Raw genomic sequence first — 23,955 nt, 5'->3', positions numbered from 1 at the left:
CAATACTTGAGACACCCTTTACGTATCACTAACCTCTCGAATATTTAGATGACAGGAGGGGTGTTGGGGGACCCTTAAAGTTAGGGTTTAACCTTTTAGATGACAGGAGCTCGGTTCACACTGTTTGTAGTTGGACCCCACATGTATTAGAAAGAAAAATTTGTAGGCCCCACCCCCACCTCTTTCTCACCTGGCAAGAGCATATGAAACAGGCTCACGTACATGCATCATTTTTCTATTTAGATTTGAGTACCGCACACAATCATTTTTTGCGCTCTCTCCCTCCACATGACATGAAGAAGTTCAAATCGATTTTAGTGCAAAAAGTGTTGCTTATGCTACTAACAAAGTTGAATTTAACATACTAATATATAATTTACCTTCATACCCAATATTCAGTATGTATCATTCATGTTGCATGTAAATATTATTTAATTAAAATTGAAAAAAAAAATTAAAGATTTGCTTAAAAAGAAATAAAGAAAAAAAGGAGCTTAAAAAATATTGGAACAGTCGACTCAAGACGGTTAACAGTTTGGTTGCCCCGACTGGTCCGCACAACTATTAATCGTCGGGTATAGTCATCGATATAAACACTAAAATCGCTACTACACTCAATAATCTACCTTAATAATGAAAATTAAATATCATAAACACCATAAAATACACAAATAAACATCATAAAATCCACAACTTTTTGAAACATTATAAATGAAAAATCGATATCATAATCCACAAAAAACCTAAATTGTTGAAGATAATGCATGCCAGTAGTTGGGTTGTGTGGTTGTCAGACGATGGGGATGCAATTTTGTCTAGATCCCAATGGTTAGACTGTGCGAGTTTTTTTTCTTTTTTCCTCTTCCACTCGTTCTCTTTGCACTGCAATGAGAGTATTTTTGGCTTTTTGTATTTAACTTCACAATTTTATCTTTTAACTCTTTTTTTTTTTAATGGTCAAAGGTTGTTATGGAAATATGGCCAGGTCAACCGGCCATTTCCATGTATTTCCTCCCGGTTTATATGACAGAAGATGTCTTAGTGTATAATACAAATATCATAACAACAAGAGTATACAAGCATTCAGTTCCATACACCATAATTATCCTCAGCCAACACCTGAAATTCCAATTATATTGGTAGTAAAGTCGTAGTTCAAAGCACGAAAATTACTCTTAAGAAATAAAGCCTTTGCTCTTCAAACTCTGGACAGCATCCCTAATAATCTGCTCCATGGGAATAAATTCGAGACCCAAGTCTATCAACTTCTTTGACGCGTCCTTTGCCCTCAACAACCCAGGCTGAGTATCCTTGGGCAACCTAAGGAAAGTGCCAACACATTCAGCAATACTTGCATTTGAGAATCATTAATAAGAAAGACAGTGCAAATATATTGAGAGAGCAAGTCAAGAGAAAACAGCATAGATACAAAATTAAAAAGAAAAGAAAGTAAAATCAGGCACTTTTTTTTTTTAATTCACGGGAACTCTTTCTCCTTTGAAGTTTGAAATAGCAACCCACGACCCAGAGAAATGAATATGGGAGAAAACAAGAGAAAAAATATGTATTATAATGATATTGGACTAGTCCTAAACAAAATGCAGTCTCTTTTAAGTTTCAATGTTCTGTATATTTCGCCAACGTTTCACAGTTCAAATTTGAGGATATTTTGCAAGAGTATGCAATCAGAGCCCCTTACCTTGGAATCTTGTACTCTGGGAAAAGTTCCGCCACCTTCGCAGCAAAATCACCATAATGAGATATTGCCTCAACACACAAGTGCCTTCCAGTTGCTGATTTGTTCTCGTACACCAGTATGTGTGCCAGAGCCACATCTTTAACATGGACAGATCCCATAAAGAAATTTTCATATACGTCAGTGCAACCTAAAACATCCAAGGAAAAAATGACAAGTGATCAAAAAATGTCAATTGATCTCAACATTATTCCCAAGAACAAATGGTATAATTCTGCCACAAATGAGTGTAATAGTTTTTATCATTCTTTTTTTGAACCAATTAGCAAAAAGATCAGTGCTTGCTACTGATTACTTACTTTTGCAACTAATATTCTAATCTTTGAAACTAAGCATGAAAACAGATGGAGGGTAAAGAGGAGTTGGACAAATAGATCTCAGTTCTTGTTAATAAATTAAATTACAGTTTACTCACTCATCTCAAATTAGAATTACCCTGAAGAAGGCGCAGGATCATTAGCATGCTAGCATTTAATGTCGGAGGGATAACTGGGCCCATCACCGTTCCAGGATTTACCACAACTATATCCAATTTCTTTTCCTTGGCAAATTCCCAGGCAGCTTTCTCTGCTAGTGTTTTAGAAAGGGGATACCATACCTAAAATACAGAACAAGAAAATTTCATCAACATACAGCATATAATACAGAAATTAATTATTAGAATAAAAGTATGGACGATAGGTGAAAAGAGAACATTTGGATATCCATTCAGCATAATATAGGACTTCAACATAGAAGAAAAATAAAAATGGCCACTTAGAGAACATTTCTGAATTAACACTATTACTCATATATTCTTAGACCTGGAATGAATTTTCCCCCCTTTTTTTAATAGGTACTTAGACCCGCAATGTAATTGAGAAAAATATGAAAACTAGTTTATTTTGTTTATACATATATCTTGTTCTTGCCTACGACACATTGTTCTCTGAATTTTGGCATATTTCTTTACCACGGAAAAAGGTATCATCATGCATATAAAAAAATAAAATATTCCAAGATCACTTTTCACCTTCCCTCCCTTGTGTTTGTCCCCCTGTATCCCTTTTCTTTGTTACACTAACAAAACTGCGAAATAGTTTCAGCAGACAACATCAACCAAAGTACTCAGACATCAGTGGTTGACTTTTCTAGATCACTTATCATATTTGTAAAAGTTGACAAAATCAAGTCTATTCCCAATAATAACATAACCCCCATAATTCTACTTCTAGGTTCATGTTATCTTGATCTAAATACATGTCATACACTCTTTTTCTGCCTTTCCATTTTCAGTCCATGTCCTTCAATTTTGCTACGTTATCATCAAGCACGGTCACTCAACTGAGATTGGCTGCATGAAACATTTTTCTTCTTTTCCTTTTCTCTATGTATATCCTTCTTTATTTTTGGTTAATGTATATGCAGAAATAATCAGTAGTCAACTGCACCTACTCGCGGTAGCCTATTTTAAAAGACAAAGGCAACGTCTACATTTTTTTTCGTCTTCGAGTTTGAAACTTCAACAGAAATAGATATTAGCATATCTCCCAGCGTATGACTTGCCTTGTGACAATTGTATACAAAAATCAAATAGAGATTTCTTGAATTTTTATATATATTCTCCTCATTGCCCAACCAAGATGTGACCCTAGTTGTTTTGAAATCAAATTACAGCAATTCTTCCACTTTTCTTTTGGATAAATTGTAATTATAATTTCAATGCTGACAAAATCTATCTTTTTATATGTTTATAAGAGTTATATTATTAATTTATTCTTTTGTGACGGCAAGAGAGAGATAGTACCCCCTTCTGCTTGCAATACTCCTCATCCGTCCAGCACTCCTCATTCTTGACAACATCAGCTGGCCAATTAGGGCTTGGGACTATTGCAGATATGGATGAGGTCACCACCACACGCCTAACCCCGAGTTCTTTTGCTGCCGTGAGTACATTAATTGTGCCTTTAATTGCTGGTGCCAATAGCTCATTCTTCATCAAACAATCCAAACAAAAATACAGGAAGTCAGCATAGAGCAGAGTACTAATAGAAGTCATGTGCATGAACAGATAGATATATGGATGAGTGCAGAAAAGTTTGGTGCAACCTCAGGATCTCGGACTTCATCAACAATGCAGGGAGAAGCGAGGTGGAAGACACCAGTTGTGCCAGCGATGGCGGTGACAATGGAATCGTAGTTAAGGAGATCCATTTGGAAAAGCACGAGACAAGATTTAGCTCCTTCAAAATCTTCCAAATGCTTCGTTTCTTTCTCATCCTCTGAGTAGCATAACAACATTAAGAGCATGTTTAGCTAAGCTTAAAAAAGTAGGGTAACTTTTTTCTTTTACTTATTTTGAGGATGATTGCTAAGATAAAAAAGATTACTTAAGTAAATAAGTAAGTTCTAAAATAAATATTCTTTGTTTTAATTGTGAAAGTTGAAAATAAGTAGAATACTTATCTTGATACTAATGTAGGAGTTACTTTAAAAGAAATAACGTATTTTACTTAAAAATAAGAAAAATGTAAGTATTTATTTGGACACAGAAGTTGTTAAAAATAAGTCACTCTTCCAATTAAATGTTTTAAACTTAGCCAAACCTGCTCCATCAATCTAAATTAATCACAGCGAAGAAGATAATGTCCTAGTATGAGAACAAGAGATTATAACTGAGATCTTTGACAGTGGCATGGACGGTGTATCCACGTTCGAGAAGAAGACGGACCAGCCATGAACCGATGTAGCCGCTCCCTCCTGTTACGCACACCGCTTCTCCTTCTCTCTTTGACATTTCACTACCACAAAACTTAGCCCCAGTTCTCCAGAAACTGTGCATTTGTTTTAAACAGTTGATAATCCAATAAACATTGGTGAGACTAGCAAAGAAATTTCTTGCTTAGAGTATTACAGTGTAACTAATTAATTGTATATCATTAACAGCAATTAATAAACACCTAATTTCAGTTTTAATGATCATATGGAACTGAACGAAGAAATTTGGATATTTCGGGACACAATCAGAGAGAAAGAGAATAACCGGTGAGAGAGAGGAGGAAGACATACCCGCGTAGGCTTCCTTCGGCCGATTGACTTCCAGTCGGAGAAGAAAATTGGGGACGGATTTGGTTTTGATCATTCTGTGACTGTGTTCTGCCAGAGGCCCACCCTGGAGGGCCATGGTTGGCCCACCTTTAGCGATTGACCTTTCGGGTCCGAGGGTCCATGCTAAATAATGGACTATGCTAGAAGTTTAAAACCAATTACAAAAAGTTTGATAAATTTGACACTTGGCGGCTGCCTGTTGGAGGGAAGGCTGTGGTGCCAACCACCCCTCCAACAGAGGGTCGCCAAGTGTCGAATTTGTCAAACTTTTAGTAGATTATTTTGTACACATATATTAATCCATAATTAGAATTATTCTTATTGTATATTGGGGGTGCCATAAGGGTCTATACCCATTGCACCATCCAAATAATTAAAGTTCGCGTGGGTTCTTTTCTCTCTTTCAATAGCATGTTTGGTGAGGATTAAAATTATATTTTTTAATAAATTGTGATAAAAATTTTTGAAATGTGCTTTTAATATTGATTGTTTGACTTTGACGTAAATTTAAATTAAAATCAAATTTTAATTCAAATCAAAGAGGCTCCAAATTTAGCTGTTGTCTGGTGGAATTATATTCTCATACTTTTAGTAGTGAATCCATGAAATGTATTATCAATAATTAATTTGACAGCTGTGATACCTGCACAGACCCATTTGCACAGGGGCTATCACATGAGAGGTGCACCCCATGTGCATTGAGCTTTTTTCTTAATTTTAATCACACATTTTATCAAATTTATCAAAATATCGACCAATAGGATTTAAATGTGGCCATTACAAAACAGAAATGCTTCACTACCAAAAGAATGGGTGATTCCTGGCCGACCCTCATGGCAATGGGAGACCCCACTTTTTTATTTTTTTGAGTAGTTTTTATGCGGGTCCCACAATAATGTGTCTATTTGTCAGCTCCTACGTCAAAAATCTTTTGGCAATTCAACTTTATTCTTACAAAAATAATAGAAGATATTATGAATTCAATTTTTTAAAAAAGTGATTAAACCAAATCAAAAGGGCAACTGTTAAGGAATTTTTAGAGTTATGTGTTGTACCGATTTTTGGTTTCATCGTCCACTCTGGGTCCCTCGAGACAATCTTCATAAACAATTGAAAGCATCAACACTATGTTAATAGAATCTTTATTTTCATTTTTTCCATGAATTCTTGATACACTGTTTTTTATATGAACCAAAAAAAAATAAAATGTAATTATCTATTAGATTTTTACTTATATATATATATATATATATATATATCATTTACGTTGCATGTAACTATTCAAAAATATATTTTTCCCAAAAATGGTATTCAAACAGGAGCTGACTAGTTAGTATGAACTTTTTCTACTTCGAAATTTGAAATATTCGGGTATGTACTTATTAATTATTCACATCTTGTAATGCATGCCTTTGACGCTTGTTCTTAACCAAAAGTAACGGAGAATTTGTTATTCTCTCTTTGTGTAAAATCATGAATATTAAGATTGATGCATAAAAATAATTGCTAGCTTTTGATAGCAAGCTTCCACAATTAGTTGGTGTATATTAACATTATTTTGTACGTTAACGTAGGGACATCTCACACAGTCGAGTACATAAGACAAATCAGTCCTTATTTTCAACTAATCTTCTGTGAATACCATAAACTTTGACATTTTGTTAAGTAAAATGTCTAAATACTTGGAGCCGTATTATAGTACAATTAATATCTAAATATTTATTAATGTCGTTTTTCCAATAACTTTCATCGACTTTCAACCACACAAATTTTATAAATTTTGATAAAAATTTATAGAAAAAAATTCAATTTTATGGCTAAACCAAACAAGGGCTATGACAAATATAATTATTGACATATTAAAGGCTTGTTCGGTAGTAATTATAAAAATTGATTTTTTGACGATTAGAGAAAAAAGTGGGTCCCGTCTATGAGTGAAGGAGTAAAAAATAACGGCTGTTCTAGGAAAGTAACGGTCAAAATTTCGATTTTTTGGGATGAAAAATCAGAACTAAACAAGCACTAGGCCTCTTTCATTTACTGACAAAATTTTGCCGTTGGAAATTTATTTTATAGACATACATTAAATCAAATAAAATGCCTCATTTTCTAATTATGTGATTATTATAAAATTTTATAATTTTTGTTAAAGAGGATTCAAAATTTAAAATGGTTGCTAGCTTTTGAGTGCAAGCTTCCAGGATTAGGTGTGTATATTCACCTTATTTTGGATATTGAAGAAGGGACATTCCATAGCGTTCCGTGCATAAGACAATCCAATCCTTTATTTTCAACCTATCTTTTGTAATTATCCTAACATAAACTTTTGGCTTTGCTTGTTTAAAAATTTAAATATGAGAGAGCCGTATATGTTTGATATGTCATGCAGGATAAATCAATAAATAAATGATAATTACTCTTTTTTTACGTGATTGAATACCATTTAAAGTTTGCTTTTAAGTAAATAAGTAAGTTACTTATTTGATTATGTGATTTAATTAGTAACTTCTAAATTTAAAATTTAACTCAAACATTCTCACTGTCCTATCTCTTTTACATGTCGATCAAATGAAATGACCACGAAAGCACAATAGAGAATGGGGGCGGCATATATTCGATCATTATATTATTCAGTATTATATGATAAAAAATGACCTTAAATTTAAAGTATTGAGCTATGTAAGATTACAACTTCTTGAAATTGTCGTTAACATGTTAAGTTTGTATTTCAAAAACATGTAAACCTAGGAAATTGAAGTTGTTTACTGAATTACATTAATTAATTACTTCTTTAAATGATTAATAACAAAATTTACTGACAAAATTAAAAATCAACGAGTCGTGTATGTTTGATATACCATGCTGGATAATTCAACAAATAAATGATTAATACTCTTGTTTTGCATGATTGAATACACTTTCAAGTTTAGTTTTAAGTAAATACGTAAGCTACTTATTTGATAACGTGATTTAATTTGTAACTTCTCAATTTAAAAGAAGAAGATAATTTTAATTCAAGCATGCTCACTATCCTATCTCTTTTACATGTTGATCAAATGAAGTGACCACGTAAGTACGATAGAGAATGGGGTTGGCATACATTCAAACATTATACTATTCAGTATTGTATACTAAACAATGACCTTAAATTTAAAGTCTTGAGCTGTGTAAGATTACAAGTTCCTAAAATTGTCATTAACATTTTAACTTTGTATTTCAAAAACATGTAAACCTAGCAAATTGAAGTTGTTTACTGAATTACATTAATTAATTATTTCTTTAAATGATTAATAACAAATCAAGACTACATTATCGTTGGCAAGACAATATTTTGAAGGCCAAGGTTTTTTGAGATTAGTATATATCTATTTACACTTAAATAATAAATAGTGTACTTGTCAAATCATTTTAAATTAATCTCATATTTATTAATTTTAATTTCAAATTAAAAGCCCCGTCTGGTGAGATTAAAATTATATTTTGACATTAACAAATAAAATGTGTTGTTGAAAAATTGTAAATCCCATGAAATTAAATTAAATTTAGATTTTAATTCATACCAAACAGGAGTTAAATAACATTACGTAACAATCAAAGATTTTGAATTTATATTTCATCATTTATTATTTGTAAAAATTTCACATGTTATGCATTTATGAAAAATACATTAAAAATAGAGTTGTTACGATTGTACAATATTTTGAATAAATAAATAAAGTTGTATAAACACGTGTATATTTTATAAGTGGCCTTACAATTAATAGTGAGACAGTATAATGTGGGAGTAAATAAGGCTCACGAGGAATAAGCTCCGCCGGTTTCAAATTAGTTAATGAGAAGCGACAAACACACCTTAAATGGCACGCACAAATTGTAATTGATTATATATTATAATTTGAATTAAAATACAAAATATATCTCGTACTCTGTGTAATTTTTATTTTTTTCTTGGACTTTGGATACTTTTGTTTTTCTAAGAAATAATCTTCACAAAGCATCAATGTCTGTTTATAATTAATTTGCCACCGTCAACTCCATAAAAGGGCTGCAAATTCAACTAAGAATGCACCAATTTATTTATTTATTAAATATTTTTTTCTTGTCAATATATCCTTGTCGAAAATAAGATTATAAAAAACATTTGTTGTTTGATATTGACGGTTTAAATTTTTAGATGTACAAAATGTTTATTGGTGCAAATTAGAAATTGAAGTGAGACCTAGCCAAATGGTGAGATACCGAGTAACTGTTCGATTTGTTCAAGCTCTTTTTACATTTTGTCATTGTTCTTTTATAAAAGATTATAAACGTGAGAGATCTTTGATTGAAAAAAGAAAAAAATAATCTAGTTCGTATGTAAAGGCACATGCTGAGAATATTTGAACGAACTTTTTCTTATTTTTTACCTACTCATGCCCCCACTGTGATGACGCGAGGTGAAAACATGAAAAATGATGGAATTTCTTTTGTTCTTGACATAAAAAAGTTTATAGTGTGAGGCTCCTACAAAAAGTTATTAGTTCATTGGTAGAGCGCGATCCTATTAATAGCTCAATGGACTTCTAGGTTGGTAAGTCTTGCTAGGTCTTGATCTTGACTATGAATCCTTTTAATTTACTTGTTCTTAAAAAATAGTTATTATTTAGCTTCAACAAGAATAACCTAGCAATTCTTATAAAAAAAAGTATTTGTATTTTAACTTCGATAAGAATACACATTCAATTAAATTTAAAAATAAAATAAAAGGAAAGTGACTAGAAAATAGGAAATGTTTGAGTCTCATTATATCTTAATAATGTATTTTAGAATAGTAGATTGATGGAGAACATGAGCTTAAAAAATAAGAAAAAATTTTGAATCTACATTTAATATTATTTTATTAAAGAATGTATAATTAAAAAAAAAAAAAAAAGAGAAAAAATTTATTTTAAAATGAGTGGAATCAAACAAGGACTCAACCTCACTGCCAATTTCAAAATCCTGCTGTTTCATGTCACGAGGTTGCACGCCTTCGTAACGCTATTCAATCAAATATTTATTTGGATGCATAAGAAAAGGGAAAAAATTAAAAACGAAAATAAATTAAACAAAGCGCACGATACATGAAGGGGCTGGTGGAGGGAATGAAGGGTGTCCTTTTTTTTTTCTTTTTTTTGCCTTTTTACTATATAGTCCTTGTTTGATCTCCATTTTAGGGGAAAAATACATTTTAAATAGTAGATTGCTGAAGAATATGTAATTAAAAATTAAGAAAAAAATTTAAATTTGTTTGTAATATTATTTTATTGAAAATTTTGTAATTAAAAATGAGTTTTAAAAAAATAAATTTTTAAATTAATGGGAATCAAATAAGGGAATAATTTTTTTCATCTTTGAAAGTGATGATAAAAAATTATATTTTTTTCTACTTTTAGTCTTTTAAGAGTCATTTATATATGTAACATACAATTGACTTTTTGTTCACATATAGAAATATAGATTTCAACTGTTAAATTCAAATTCCTCACGAAAAAGCATCTCCCACTTACGACCAATGTACAACAAACAGAGATAAATCCAGAGAGAGAGAGACAGAGGGAGGAAGCGGAGAGAGAGCATGTCAATGATAACGATCACAAGAAGAACCAAATGGCACCCAACACCACCGCCACCGCCAAGCCCCAAAATCCTCAACCTCCCTCGCAGCCGCAGAACCCGCCGGAAACAGCCAAAAACCATCACCAAAAACTACCCTTTTGGTTTGCACCAAAAGTACTACACTTACAAAGGAAAACTTGAATCCCTGTTCGATCAAGAAAATGATTTGGAGCCCCCCATAGTGTTATTGAATTCAAACTTAAACTCAATATCATCACCGAGCGCTGAAAGAAGAGAGAGAGTTGAAGAAAAAGAACAGTGTGGAGGAGGTGGTGGGTTTGAGGAGGAGAAATGGAGGTTTCAAGCAGAAATTTTAAGGGCTGAGTGTAATTTTCTTAGAATGGAAAGAGAATTTGCTTTGAAGAAATTGGAAAGGAACAGAGTTAAAATGGAGAGGACTCTCAGATCAGCTGTTCAAACCCTTGTTTCTGTTAGTTTCTTTTTTCTTTTCTTCTCAATTTTTCCCCTTCATTTTTTAATGGTTTACATCGTGTTTGATATACAGTACTGGACGAGACTCAACGATACTGTCCTCTCGTGTCCTAAAGTAGTTTCTTTCATTGCTTTTCCTTTGTTTTTGGCTCTATTTTTCTTTTCTTTTCTTTTCTTTCAAGAAGCCACGGGAGAGTCTATATGAGATTTTTCGATAAATTTGAACTTATTTAAAACAGATTATTAGTGTACATTGATTTAAGACTGTATGTATTCAATTTTCCTTACATCTATCACTCAAATCAATCAGACTCTAATAGTTATTGGATTTATTTTTTATTCCTTGTTAATTTTTAGGGAAGAAATAAGATTTTTGAAGGGAAGAGTGTAAGTGCAGTGTTGGAGGAAGAGATTGAAGATTTAGCAGAAAAGCTAGAGGAGTTAACAAAGAGTTCCAAAGCTAAAGGCCATGAGTTTCGAAATTGTAGTAATTTCGATAAGAAAGTGTGTGTATTACAGCGCCGGTTAGAGAAGCTTGGAGGGTTATCGGATAATAATTCTGCGAAGGAGTTGCAGGAACTAGCTGAATCGAGCTCCTCCATCACTACATGTCACGATATAGTTCAAGAGAGCTCTGCTTTAAGTCAGATAAGCAAAAATAAGTCCACCAATGTAAGATCAAGTTCTCTATTTATTTCCATTGCCATTTGATGAACGAACGACGATGTTTAAATTTATGTGGAAAAATGGATATTACGAGATTTGATCTCATGACATTTTGTTTATCCCTTTTCAGCAAATTTGCATTCATGAAACCCTTGTTTCATTTCTAGACCCCAATCGAAATGCATAGAGTGAGAAAGCTATGCATTTCCCTTTACTTTTGAAAGCTCCCAATAGCATCATTTACTGTATCTTTCCATGTATTTTTGGTGCTTAGTTTGAATAATTATTTATTTTATCTAAAGAAAACTGGGCTATTTATATTTATATGTTTATGTTTATAAATTGAAAAGCATGTGCAGGTGGATAAGCTGAGAAGAAATATGGAGGGACTTTCAAAGGGTATGTTAGATGGTGATGAGGAAGATTTTGGATCACTTCTTTCTAGTACTGCCAATAGTTCCATTGCCAGTTCTGCTTCCACTTCCAAGAGAGTCGATCAGGGTCCCGATCAGGTAAAGATCCAATGTCTTCTATGCTACAAAACTTGACGTATTAAGGAAGAAAATTAAGATAAAATCTTGATTGTTATACTGCTCAGTCACATCAAATGTGCTGCAGTTTAATGTGCTTCCGGCATTACACTGCCCAATAACTCAAAGCCTGCCCAAAAATGCCAAAACATAGTCCTGGACCACTCTTATCAATTCTGTTGCATGTTTCAATTTTCTTCTGTTTTATATGTTGGATGAGATGACTTCAGAATTTAAATTTAAGCACAGTTACTGACAAAATTTAACTCTTCTGGTCAAGAAAATCCAAAATTTTAGCAAATAAACTGTTCAATATCAGGCAATTCCAACATTGCCTATGTTTGTTTACTTTTATTCTTGTATTGGTTTATGGAATGCAGGATATTCCATTTCAGGAAGAAATGTTTTTCCCTCAATCTGAACGACAAGGTGGATTCTTTATTTGCTTATGAAATGTTGAGGATTATCATGAAAAATTGAAATAAATTGACTAGGACAGGATGAACAAAACGTCTGTCTAACAAGCCAAGAAGTTTTTAAATTTCATGAAAGCACCCTTTTCATCGAATGTATTCCAAAAAGAAATTCCTTCTCCAACAGGAATCCATGTTGCACGAGAACAAATGCTCTGGACGTTGCAAGGCCATTGTGCGGAAGATTGTAGACCAGGTGAGAGCCGAGACGGAGCAATGGTCCCAAATGCAAGAAATGTTGAGGAAGGTGAGGGGAGAGATGGAAGAACTGCAGGCATCACGTGATTGCTGGGAAAATCAGGCTAACAATTCAGAATATGAAATTCAATCCCTAAAACAAGCCGTAAGAGCCCCTCAATTTATTTCTTATGTTCAAGTAGCACAATGAACATGATTCTAAGTCCTTTTCTTCTTTAGTATTGTCTAGTACTATTTAGTTCACATCACCAAACATTCCATAATTGTATTTGTTCTGATAACTTTTCTTGGTGATATAGCTCTCATGTTGTTCTTGCTGTTGATTTTTTTTTTTTTTTTTTTTACTTGTGTGCGTGTGCACACGCTTAGATGGAAGACTGGAGAAAAAAAGCTCTCAGTTTTGAATACAAGGCCAACGAACTACAAACTGAAATATCTACACTTAAGGAAGAGCTTCGGAAGTCAAAGACAGAACCAAACTCAAGAGAAAATAAGGAGAGAATATCAGTTCCAGATGAAAAAGAAAATCTCCTGCCAATTTGTTCCATGAAGAAAAATCATCATACGGAGGATAACGGTTGTACGAGGAAGAATTCCATGGAAGAGTCGAATGTAGAACGAAGAGATGAGTTGATGATAACCAAGGATTTCCCTCAAATTTCTTTGAGCAAACAACTTGCAAGGGAGAAGCGCTTGCTTCTTCGTCAGTTGAGGGAAAATCGTTGTGCAAATAGCAAAGGCAGCAAAGAGGAGCTTGATGGAAGAAGAAAAGCACAAACACAGGCAAATGTACATGCGGCACCTAAGCAGTCGCCATTGCGAGATATTGGCAATATGTCACCATCGGTGAGGCAATATAGTAAAGCAATTTTCCCTTCGCAAAGCCCTGAGAATCGCAGAATGAAAGAAAGCTTTAGAAAATGATCCGACAGGGAAAGGAATACCTGGACATCTAACCGGGAAAGCAATTGCTAGAAGAGGAGGACCGAAGGCAAATTTTCTTTTCATTTCTTTTTTCATTTTTTTTTAATTATTTAGCCGAGAAAACTGCTCATTTTTGGTACATCAAGCTAGCGCAGCAGAGTAACATCTTCTAATTATGATAATAATGTGCCATGGTGTCCAACGATTGTTTCAGATCCAAACCTTATGATTTTCCCCATTACGTTTTATGATTTCTTTTGAGGTCACCTCATGGTATGTTATGCCGTGTGGGAACATACATGCTACAATACTTGAGACAAATGGTCGCGATCCTCCGAGTGTGAGGTAACCCCAAAAACCCATTCTCGGTTTGGATTGCAGGCTGCAACTTATCTGCATAAAGTTGGAATTGATAATAATTGCCAATTGGCCATATGACGATAAATATGTTCATGGGTCTTATACAAAACACCAGTTACACTATAGGATCTGTCCATACCGAAAATCATTGTCTTAACTGCAAGACCGGGTTGATGAAAACAAATAGATAAAAGCTAGAATATTGGGGTTGTAGAAGAAGAGAAGATCATTAACAGAAGAAATTCCCCAGCTCAGCATAGCTGAGCACCGTTTATCCAGCTGTAAACAAATTAGTTAGGAAGTTAGTTAGTTAGTGATAGTTAGCCACGTGTAATCACTGCATTAGTTGCATGGTTAGATAGTTGCATGGTTAGATAGTTGCATGGTTAGATAGTTAGTTAGTTGGTAATCATTGTATTTATACTCACGGTGTGTAACTCATTTGTTTCAATGAAAGTTTTCTTTCTTCCATTTCAATATGGTATCAGAGCAATAGATTGCTTCCCTTTCTTCATCGCAATTATCTGCAATTTTTTCAAATGGCAGAATTTGTGAATCAAAATCAATCGCTCAATTCCTCTTCATCTTCGATGAGCAATTCCGCCATTGAAGATGGATCGAGCCCCTATTTTCTACATCATTCTGATAGCCCAGGCCTAGTTCTCGTCTCACAGCCTTTGATAGGAGAGAATTATACTTCCCGGAGCCGTGCGATGACCATTGCTTTATCTGTGAAAAACAAGATCGGTTTTATCAATGGATCAATTTCAAAACCTGAAGCCAATGATGATTTGCTAAATGCCTGGATCCGAAACAATAACATGGTGATTTCGTGGATTCTCAACTCAGTTTCTAAAGAGATTTCAGCTAGCATTATCTATGCTGAATCTGCACAAGAGATCTGGGATGATCTCAAGGAAAGATACCAGCAAAAGAATGCCCCTCGCATATTCCAGTTAAGGCGGGAACTGATGAATCATATCCAAGGTCAATCTTCTGTAAGTGTGTATTTCACAAAATTGAAAACTATTTGGGAGGAGCTTAGTAATCACAGACCACTATGCACCTGTGGGAAATGCAATTGTGGAGGATCAAAGAAGCTGGCAGATTACTATCACATGGAATACGTTATGTGCTTCTTGATGGGGCTAAATGATTCCTTTGCTCAGGTAAGAGCCAAATACTGGATGATGGATCCTATTCCATCCATAAATAAAGCTTTTGCCCTTATATCTCAAGAGGAACATCAAAGAAGTATCAATGCAAATATTAACACCAATGGTAGTGTCGATTCAATGGCATTCTATGTCAAGAATGACGCGAAGAAACCTGGTGTGAACCAAACTCACAGCAGCAAATATCAAAGGAAGGAGAGACCCGTCTGCACATACTGCGGGTACACAGGTCATGTAGTTGACAAATGCTACAAATTGCATGGATATCCACCTGGATATAAAGCAAAACAAAGGCCTTATCCAACTCAACCATCCTCCAGCAGCAGCCAAATGAATAATGCTGTTTCAAACCAAGTATCTGAGTTTATTCCTGAGCAAAATAGCAACGCTGGAGAATTTATGCAGACATTAAACTCCACTCAATATCAGCAGCTGATGAATATGTTAAGCAATCACCTTACAACTACCAAAACTGACACTAAGGCAGGAGCTAATTCAGTACACATATCAGGTACATGTTTATCTATATCTCATCAGCCAACATTTAATTCCAAAATTTGCTGGGTAGTGGATTCAGGGGCCACAAGTCACATATGCTGTAATAAGTCAGCTTTCCTTTTGATGAATCCAATTCAGAATGCATTTATTACTCTGCCTAACCATGAAAGGCTTTCTATACATTTTACTGGCACTGTGAAAATAAGCTCAGATCTGGTGATTCAAGATGTATTATATGCTCCTATGCTCAAATTCAACCTCCTCTCTGTCAGCTCCATAACAAGGAAAGCATCTATAAATGTTAGTTTTCTCACTAATTCTTGCATCATTCAGGACCTCAACACCTTGAAGACGATTGGTAGGGGTAAAAGGATAGCTGATCTATACGTATTGGATGCTGCCCAATCTTCTTTTGTTCAAAATAATGATGCTTTGTTTTCAATCTGTTCTGCAATAAATGTTGTAACTATGGATACATGGCATAACAGGCTTGGACATTTGTCTTTTCAAAGGTTAGAAATATTGAAAGACAATTTAGACATCAGTTGTAATAATCACAAGACTAGTGATTCAATTCCATGTTTTATCTGTCCTTTGGCTAAACAAAGGAGACTTTCTTTTACTTCGAATAATCATCTGTCTTCACAAGCTTTTGATCTAATTCATTGTGATACTTGGGGACCATACCATGCCCCAACACATGCTGGTCACAGATTCTTTCTCACCTTGGTTGATGATTGCACTCGCTTCACATGGACTTACTTGATGAAGAGTAAATCTGATGTTAGTCACATTATTCCAAGGTTCTTCAACATGATTGAAACTCAGTTTAGCAAAGTGATCAAGAAGTTTAGATCAGATAATGCTCCTGAATTGCAGTTTACTGAATTTTTTGCCTCCAAAGGAGTTATACATCAGTTCTCATGCGTTGAACGTCCAGAGCAAAACTCAGTAGTTGAAAGGAAACACCAACATTTGCTTAATGTTGCAAGGGCTTTATATGTCCAATCTCGTGTCCCTATCCAATTCTGGGGAGATTGTCTCCTCACAGCCACATTCCTCATTAATCGAACCCCATCTCCAGTCCTACATAATAAAACTCCTTTCTTTCTTCTATATGAAACTGCAGTCCAGTATGATGCCCTGAGGGTGTTTGGATGCCTATGTTTTGCATCCACTTTAACAGCTCATCGCACAAAATTTCACCCAAGAGCCTCAGCTTGTGTCTTTATTGGTTATCCACCTGGAATTAAAGGGTATAAACTATATGATATTGTCTCCAAAACATTCTTCGTTTCAAGGGATGTAATTTTCCATGAAAACTTATTTCCCTTTCATTCTATTCCACACGAATCTGAATTAATTGATCCATTTCCTAATCTTGTTTTACCTAAGTCTGCAATTGATATTGCCCCCTGTCCAACTTCTTTTCAGCCTCATAATGGTGACTCCACAGTCCAAGATCCACCCTTCCAAAGTCCTGATAATGCACCTATTAATGATCATTCATCTAACACCTCTTCACAGATAGTCACTCGAAGATCAACTAGAGTCTGTAGACCACCATCTTACCTTCAAGAATTCCATTGCAATCTTCTTTCTAACATTGATCCAATCTCTGATCACAATACCGCTTACCCCTTAACAAAATACCTTTCCTATAAAGCCTTTTCTCCTTCACACCGTACATACCTACTTAACATATCTTCCAGCTTTGAACCCCAATTCTATCACCAGGCTGTTCACTTTGATCATTGGAAAAAGGCAATGAAAGATGAGCTAGAAGCGATGGAACTTAACAACACATGGTCTGTAATTCCCTTGCCTAAAGACAAGCATTCCATAGGCTGCAAGTGGGTATACAAAATCAAGCACAAACCTGATGGAAGTGTTGACAGGTATAAGGCACGTTTGGTGCCCAAGGGATACACCCAACAGGAAGGCTTGGATTTTATTGATACATTTTCTCCGATGGCTAAGCTTGTAACTGTAAAGATCTTTCTTGCCATTGCTGCTATAAATAAATGGCAGATTACCCAATTAGATGTTAATAACGCATTTCTAAATGGTGATCTTTTCGAAGAAATCTTTATGGATCTACCTTTGGGTTATAACACACATTGCAAAGATGGTTCTCCGGCGGGAAAGAAGCTGGTATGTCGATTAAATAAATCCATCTACGGCTTAAAGCAGGCGTCAAGACAATGGTTTGCAAAATTCTCTAATGCTCTTATTTCCCATGGTTACATCCAATCAAAGTCAGATTATTCATTGTTCACAAAGGGATCTGGAAATACATTTGTTGCTCTTCTAGTCTATGTCGACGACATAATCATTACAGGATCAAATACTATGGCTATAAATTCTTTAAAAGCCCTATTACATAGTCTTTTCAAACTCAAAGATCTTGGACATTTAAAGTACTTTCTGGGCTTGGAGATTGCCTGCTCACACAAAGGCATCTTCCTCTCCCAACGTCACTATACATTACAATTGTTGGAGGACACAGGTTTTTTGGCTTGCAAGCCAGCCACACTGCCCATGGATCCCAAAATCAAACTTTGCTCATTTGAAGGGGACCTTCTTCCTGATGCTTCCAGATTTAGAAGATTGATTGGCAGACTTCTGTACTTGACTATATCAAGACCGGATATTACCTTTGTAGTTCATAAACTTAGTCAGTTCGTTGCTCAGCCTAGAAAGCCTCATCTTGAAGCTGCTCATCACCTCTTGCAATATCTGAAGGCATCTCCAGGACAAGGACTTTTATTTTCAGCTAACTCGTCACTTCAGATTCGTGCTTTCTCTGATGCTGACTGGGGTGTATGTCTGGACACCAGGAAATCTGTGACAGGCTACTGCATATTCCTTGGTGACTCTTTAGTATCTTGGAAGGCTAAGAAACAAACCACAATATCAAGGTCTTCAGCTGAAGCTGAATATCGTGCCTTGGCCTCCACTACCAGTGAACTCATTTGGATCTCTCAGTTGCTTCGAGATTTTCATATTTCTTCCTCTGCTCCAGCTCTCATTTTCTGTGATAATCAAGCTGCCATCCACATTGCAAGCAATCCCATTTTCCATGAACGAACCAAACACATAGAAATAGATTGTCACTTCGTTCGTGATAGAATTAATGATGGATTCGTCAAATTGTTGCCGGTGCGAACTCAAAATCAGCTAGCAGATGTCTTTACGAAGCCTCTTCCTGCTAATCTCCTATTCCCGCTAATGTCCAAGATGTCCATCATCAATCCCCACTGTCCATCTTGAAGGGGACTAACAGAAGAAATTCCCTAGCTCAGCACAGCTCAACACCATTTATCCAGCTGTAAACAAATTAGTTAGGAAGTTAGTTAGTTAGTGATAGTTAGCCACGTGTAATCACTGCATTAGTTGCATGGTTAGATAGTTAGTTAGTTGGTAATCATTGTATTTATACTCACGGTGTGTAACTCATTTGTTTCAATGAAAGTTTTCTTTCTTCCATTTCAATAATCATCATACTCCCGTTACGCTATTCTTTCGTGACACGAGTCACCAAAATATTTTCGGTTTGCTTGAGAAGTTTAAGTCGAAAGCATATGACCAGTGTTAATAATTAGTGTCGATGCAAAATAAGTAAACAGCGGACTGACAACAATAATTTTTGCAGCTCGATTCAATGTATTGCTAGCTCTAGCAAAAAATCAAAAGCAGCTGCATGTTTAACAACTGCAAAAAGCCATTCTAGTTTTTATAAACCCGTCCTTTATCATCATCCAATTTATGAACGGAAGTCTCTTAATTAGACCCAATTAAGTGGGTCGTTATTAAATAATAATAATAATAATAATAACTAAAAAAAAATTCTAAGAGGACATCTTTTGTATGGATGGGATAATTTCCATATATTTTGATGAACAAAATAAAGAGAGATTCAGTATTCCACTTGGAAATCTTATTCTCGGCCTGTTTAAAGGCAGCAGGCAATTTATGAGGATTTAGACACAAAATGTCCTTTTATTGAGGTTATTCCAGACAGCAAAAGCACCAGCAGAAGATTTTAATTTCTCATGGTAGATTAAGGATGGAAAACAATTACAATCAAAGAGGATAACCCATATCCTGAAATGATCGTACGACACAACTAGATCAAGATTTAAAATCGAAGGTAGAGAATTGAACTGTGGTCAGGAGACTATAATAGTATAACCACGCTGAAGCAACAATTTGACGATCCATGAAGCTAATGTATCCTGATGCTCCTATTACACACAACGTCTTTGTTGCCATGCTCATTCTCTCTCTCTCTCAGTTGGGCTTTACAAGGGAGTCGGGGTAGCGTTGGAGTGCCTGAATTAACGAGGGAGAAATCCTGCATGAATTAAGCTTCTTGTACACCTTGGTGTATAAAAAGCTTGAAAAAATAAAAGAAAAAAAATAAAAAGAAATTTCAATGCACATATAACAAAGTCCATCCAGCATTATTGTCTTATCTTGTATGAATAATACTACTTGTACATATGGAATTACATAATTGTTTACATACAAATGAGGTATCAAAAAAGAACAAATTCTGACCCTAACCATAGCTCAATGTCATGTAAACAATTAGATACTTTTTAGCACAACCGATCCTACATATAACCGGTGGCGATCATGCTTTTATGATTGTGGGCTCAAGTGGAAGTGAGTTTTTCAAAATCAAATTTTTCTATTAATTTTTAAGTACATATTCTTTTAAAAACTTGTTCTTCACATCTTTCATAAATTTTCGTACTTCTTAATCACATAATTTTTAAAAAAAAGATCAATTTTACTTATGCATTGAATTAAAATTCAAAGTAGGCTTCTTATTTTCCAAAGACAATGATTGTTTGGATAATATTAATTTTTTCCAAACAATTAAATAATAAAATAACTTCGTAGTTTCTAGGGATGTAATATACTTGTTCACGAAAATATTCTTTGGATTTAAAACTTCGCAAGTGTATGGTTCTTTAACAAGTAATGAAATTGATTTTTGAGCCCAAATATTGTCCTCTAGGGATTGTACTAGTTTAAATTCGAATTAACTTAGCTTTAACTGAAACTATTGAAATTTGTGATTTTTTAAATATAAATTAAATAATCTACTTATGAATGCAAAACCTAATTTAACTTAAATAAATGAAAAACCTCAATTAATTACAAATTTTATAAACTACTTGAAAAACGTACTAAGATTCCAAATCCACTTTATAAATGTACTTGAAATTTATATATTTGACAACACAATTTAATTATAAATACAAATATTCTTAATTTGTCTAACAATCTCTTTCGAATAAAATTGAACTTATTTTACATGGAAAGTGTTATAAGTACATAATTTTTGATACATATGGGTGTCCACTCTTTCACATGGGTGGAGCCCGTTCGAATAAAATATTCGAATGGACCCCACGTGCATTTAAGAGGGTGGATATCCTTATTTATGAAAAATTATGTACGAGAATTTTTATCCTTTTACACGTGACCCAACTGTACTTTTATGATGGATGCGAACATGTAAAAATGCATTGATCGATTTGTGAATACTTAAGGACCACGTAAAGCATAATAGTACATTTTTATCTCCATATCGGACTCTACGAATATCTCTCAAGGGTAAAACAAACCACAATAATCATACAATTAGTGATCAAGTAATTGTAGAAAAAATAAATTCATGTTAATGATTCAATAATTAAAAACGTATTTTAACGTCAAAATAAATAAAATTCAAAAGTTAAAAGTTCATATTACAAGATCCATCACAAATCTTAGTACGAAATAATCTAGTCCAACATAATGTCGAAATCAAATAAAGAAATGATAAAAGACATCATAAAAAATAATTGAAACGTGATTAATATTCAAATTCCTTGCACAATTTGTTGATGAATTTTTGCACACAGCAATCTGAAATTATTTCTTCTACTGCCGCCTCTCTACGCGTCTGTCCCTTTTTTTCGGCTTTTTTTTTTTCCCTCTACGTGTATATATTTCCACGGCCAGGCGCCCTTTTTTTTTCCGCCTTTTTTTTCTTTTTCCTCTACGTGTATATATTTCCACGGCCAGGCGCAATCCTCTCTTTCCTGTGCGTGTTCTGTGTTTGTGCCCTGTATCTCCAGCCACCGTTTTGCATGTGCATGTTGGTATGTATATTCTCAACAGCCCTCATGTTTGACTCCAAAAAAACTTTATTAATTTCGTCAATTGGTCCAACGTCCAGAGCCCAATTACTTCCTTCCTTTTTAGTTTGATCCAAGCTCATTCAGTGCCATATTTCACTTCAAGGTTTCATCTTCCTCAAATAATGCAAGTTAGTCCTTCAGTTCACCAATTGTGCAACTAATGTCCTTCTCACATTCAAACTTGTGGAATTTGATCCCAAAATTATAGATCTCATTCAATTTCATCATTCTTTCTTTTCTAACTGCTTTGAACGAGTCCATAACTAAAAATAAAAGAAAATTATCCCAAATTAGGTCGAAATTAATAATTTGACGACATAAAAGTTTAATAATATGACTCGAATAAGTACAGAAGACGCACTTATCAATACCAAAAATAAAAACCAGCACCTATTATTGTTATTACGTGCCTCTACAAGACATCACTTCTTTCTAACGAGAATGGCAATGAATGTTAAAGATAAGAGACATGCTTATCGATCAGCCTCGAGCCCAGTGTCTTGATTGCTTCTGCTTTGATTTACCCCGGCTCCCGAGTCGATGCTAGGGCCGAGCCCAGTGTCTATTAAGAGCGGGATAGCCGGTTTATTTCACTCCTAAATCCATTTAGCCAAGCACTAGACCCGTGGTCCTTTACTTTAATCAACAAAGCTGCTTTCCCTGCTAACCTTTCTCGGAGATTACATTGCCAAGTGTGATATGATCCCCTAACTTGTCAAGCTGACAAACACATGCTTTTGTCAAAAACTTTAAAAATTTTAATTATTGTTTAGCTTAATATAATCAAGGAAAACACTACTTGTCCAAGGCCACACAAACCCTAGACAAATAGGGGCGCCAAATAAGGGATGCCATTTCTGTCCAGGCCTGGACATATAGCAGGCCTCTATAATCAATCAAATAAATCTAGATATAAATTAGTACTTTGTGAATGTGATTTTTTTTTCTTTGAAGAGTGTGTTAAAAAGAATTAAGAAAAAATGCAAAAAATATTTTTTTGAAAAAATGTGTGGTGGAAAAGAATAATATTATTTAGCATTACTGATATTAAAACATCGGACTAGGTGATTATTGGCATTAAATGAGATGTATAATTAAATGAATAATTTATTTCTACATTTCATTGAGTATATTATTTAGCACTATTTGGACTTGTGTTATAGCACAAGTTGTAGGTAGTATTATTCGGATAAAAATGATTGCGAGAAATATGTAATTTTTAAATTACCACTAGGAAATAAGGACTTAAGATACCGAATAATCTCTCTGTCTATATATAGGGGATAGGATCATCCTACCAATATCATTGACATGTATTTGATAAAAATCTCAATTCTTAGTTTAAGTTAATCTACCAATTTAAATGATTTAATTAAAATCCTTTAAAAGCTTAAAACGAACCCACCTCAACCAGACCCGGTCCTGAGGCCAGGCGGATGAGGCCTGTGCCTCAGGCCCAAAATTCAAGGGGGCCTCAAATTGTTGGCCCCCTTTTTTTTTTTTTTTTTTTTTTTGAAATATGGCAGCCCAGGCCCAGCCATTCAGCCAAGAGCAGCCTAAAACCCTCATGCTCCAGCCCGTAATCCATTATTTATCCCAAATTGAAATCCATTTTCCCCAAATACTTGTCTCCGTCTGACCTTCTCTGTTACTCGACTTCTCCTTCCGCTTCCAGTTCCAGAATCTAGATGCCAGACTTCCAGTTAAAGTATTCCAGTTCGGCAGTTCCAGTCTTCCAGAATCCCAGATTTCCTCTTTACGGCTTGGCTAGTTGGCTTCGCAATTCGCTCAGTTCACTGGACCTGGAGCCTCGAGTCCCACTAGCCACTATCTCAGATTCCCAGTGAGTTCAAAGTTCAAACATCGAGTGGCCTCCTTCTGTCAAGTGGCTACTGGATGGGCATTTTTGTTGTCGAACGAGTGAGTTCGAGTTTCCTTCCCTAGGGCTAGTGACTAGTGAGTTCAACTCTTTTACCATTTACATTTAGGCATTTACTTATTATAATTTTGATGGCTTGA

General features: G+C 34.7%; 2 protein-coding genes across 4 annotated transcripts; one reads left to right on the top strand and one right to left on the bottom strand.

The window, feature by feature from the left end:
* Positions 1 to 975: 975 nt before the first annotated feature.
* Positions 976 to 4,896, bottom strand: LOC111380910 (cinnamoyl-CoA reductase 1-like). 2 transcript variants are annotated; one of them, XM_023004577.1, is made up of 7 exons: positions 4,805 to 4,896; positions 4,412 to 4,569; positions 3,845 to 4,017; positions 3,543 to 3,728; positions 2,192 to 2,354; positions 1,700 to 1,886; positions 976 to 1,320 (listed from the first exon to the last, which is right to left on the bottom strand). In XM_023004577.1, the coding sequence occupies exons 2-7, from the start codon at positions 4,530 to 4,532 to the stop codon at positions 1,176 to 1,178; spliced, it is 975 nt and encodes a 324-aa protein (XP_022860345.1). In that variant the 5' UTR covers positions 4,533 to 4,569; positions 4,805 to 4,896; the 3' UTR covers positions 976 to 1,175. The 2 variants fall into 2 exon arrangements, with proteins under 2 accessions (XP_022860345.1, XP_022860346.1); XM_023004578.1 differs by lacking the exon at positions 4,805 to 4,896 and adding an exon at positions 4,779 to 4,796.
* A 5,439-nt stretch (positions 4,897 to 10,335) lies between these two features.
* On the top strand, positions 10,336 to 13,939 carry LOC111380907 (golgin subfamily A member 5-like). Of its 2 annotated transcripts, none has more exons than XM_023004571.1 (5): positions 10,336 to 10,910; positions 11,270 to 11,584; positions 11,929 to 12,090; positions 12,709 to 12,924; positions 13,149 to 13,939. In XM_023004571.1, exons 1-5 carry the CDS (start codon positions 10,440 to 10,442, stop codon positions 13,701 to 13,703), a joined length of 1,719 nt encoding a protein of 572 aa, XP_022860339.1. In that variant the 5' UTR covers positions 10,336 to 10,439; the 3' UTR covers positions 13,704 to 13,939. The 2 variants fall into 2 exon arrangements, with proteins under 2 accessions (XP_022860339.1, XP_022860340.1); XM_023004572.1 differs by having other exon boundaries at positions 10,337 to 10,910; positions 11,938 to 12,090.
* Positions 13,940 to 23,955: the final 10,016 nt, after the last annotated feature.

This window comes from Olea europaea, unplaced genomic scaffold (genome assembly GCF_002742605.1).
Source record: "Olea europaea var. sylvestris unplaced genomic scaffold, O_europaea_v1 scaffold2229, whole genome shotgun sequence".
NCBI classification, from domain to species: domain Eukaryota; kingdom Viridiplantae; phylum Streptophyta; class Magnoliopsida; order Lamiales; family Oleaceae; genus Olea; species Olea europaea.
This window is presented reverse-complemented; position numbering and strand designations above follow the sequence as displayed.

Coding starts and splice junctions, on each gene's coding strand:
- LOC111380910 (XM_023004577.1), bottom strand. CDS start 4,532: ATGTCAAAGAGAGAAGGAGAAGCGGTGTGCGTAACAGGAGGGAGCGGC. Junction 4,018..4,411: donor TGCCACTGTCAAAGATCTCA/GTTATAATCTCT, acceptor TATGCTACTCAG/AGGATGAGAAAGAAACGAAG. Junction 3,729..3,844: donor ATGAAGTCCGAGATCCTGAG/GTTGCACCAAAC, acceptor TGTTTGATGAAG/AATGAGCTATTGGCACCAGC.
- LOC111380907 (XM_023004571.1), top strand. CDS start 10,440: ATGTCAATGATAACGATCACAAGAAGAACCAAATGGCACCCAACACCA. Junction 11,585..11,928: donor GCAAAAATAAGTCCACCAAT/GTAAGATCAAGT, acceptor TAAATTGAAAAG/CATGTGCAGGTGGATAAGCT. Junction 12,091..12,708: donor TCGATCAGGGTCCCGATCAG/GTAAAGATCCAA, acceptor CTTCTCCAACAG/GAATCCATGTTGCACGAGAA.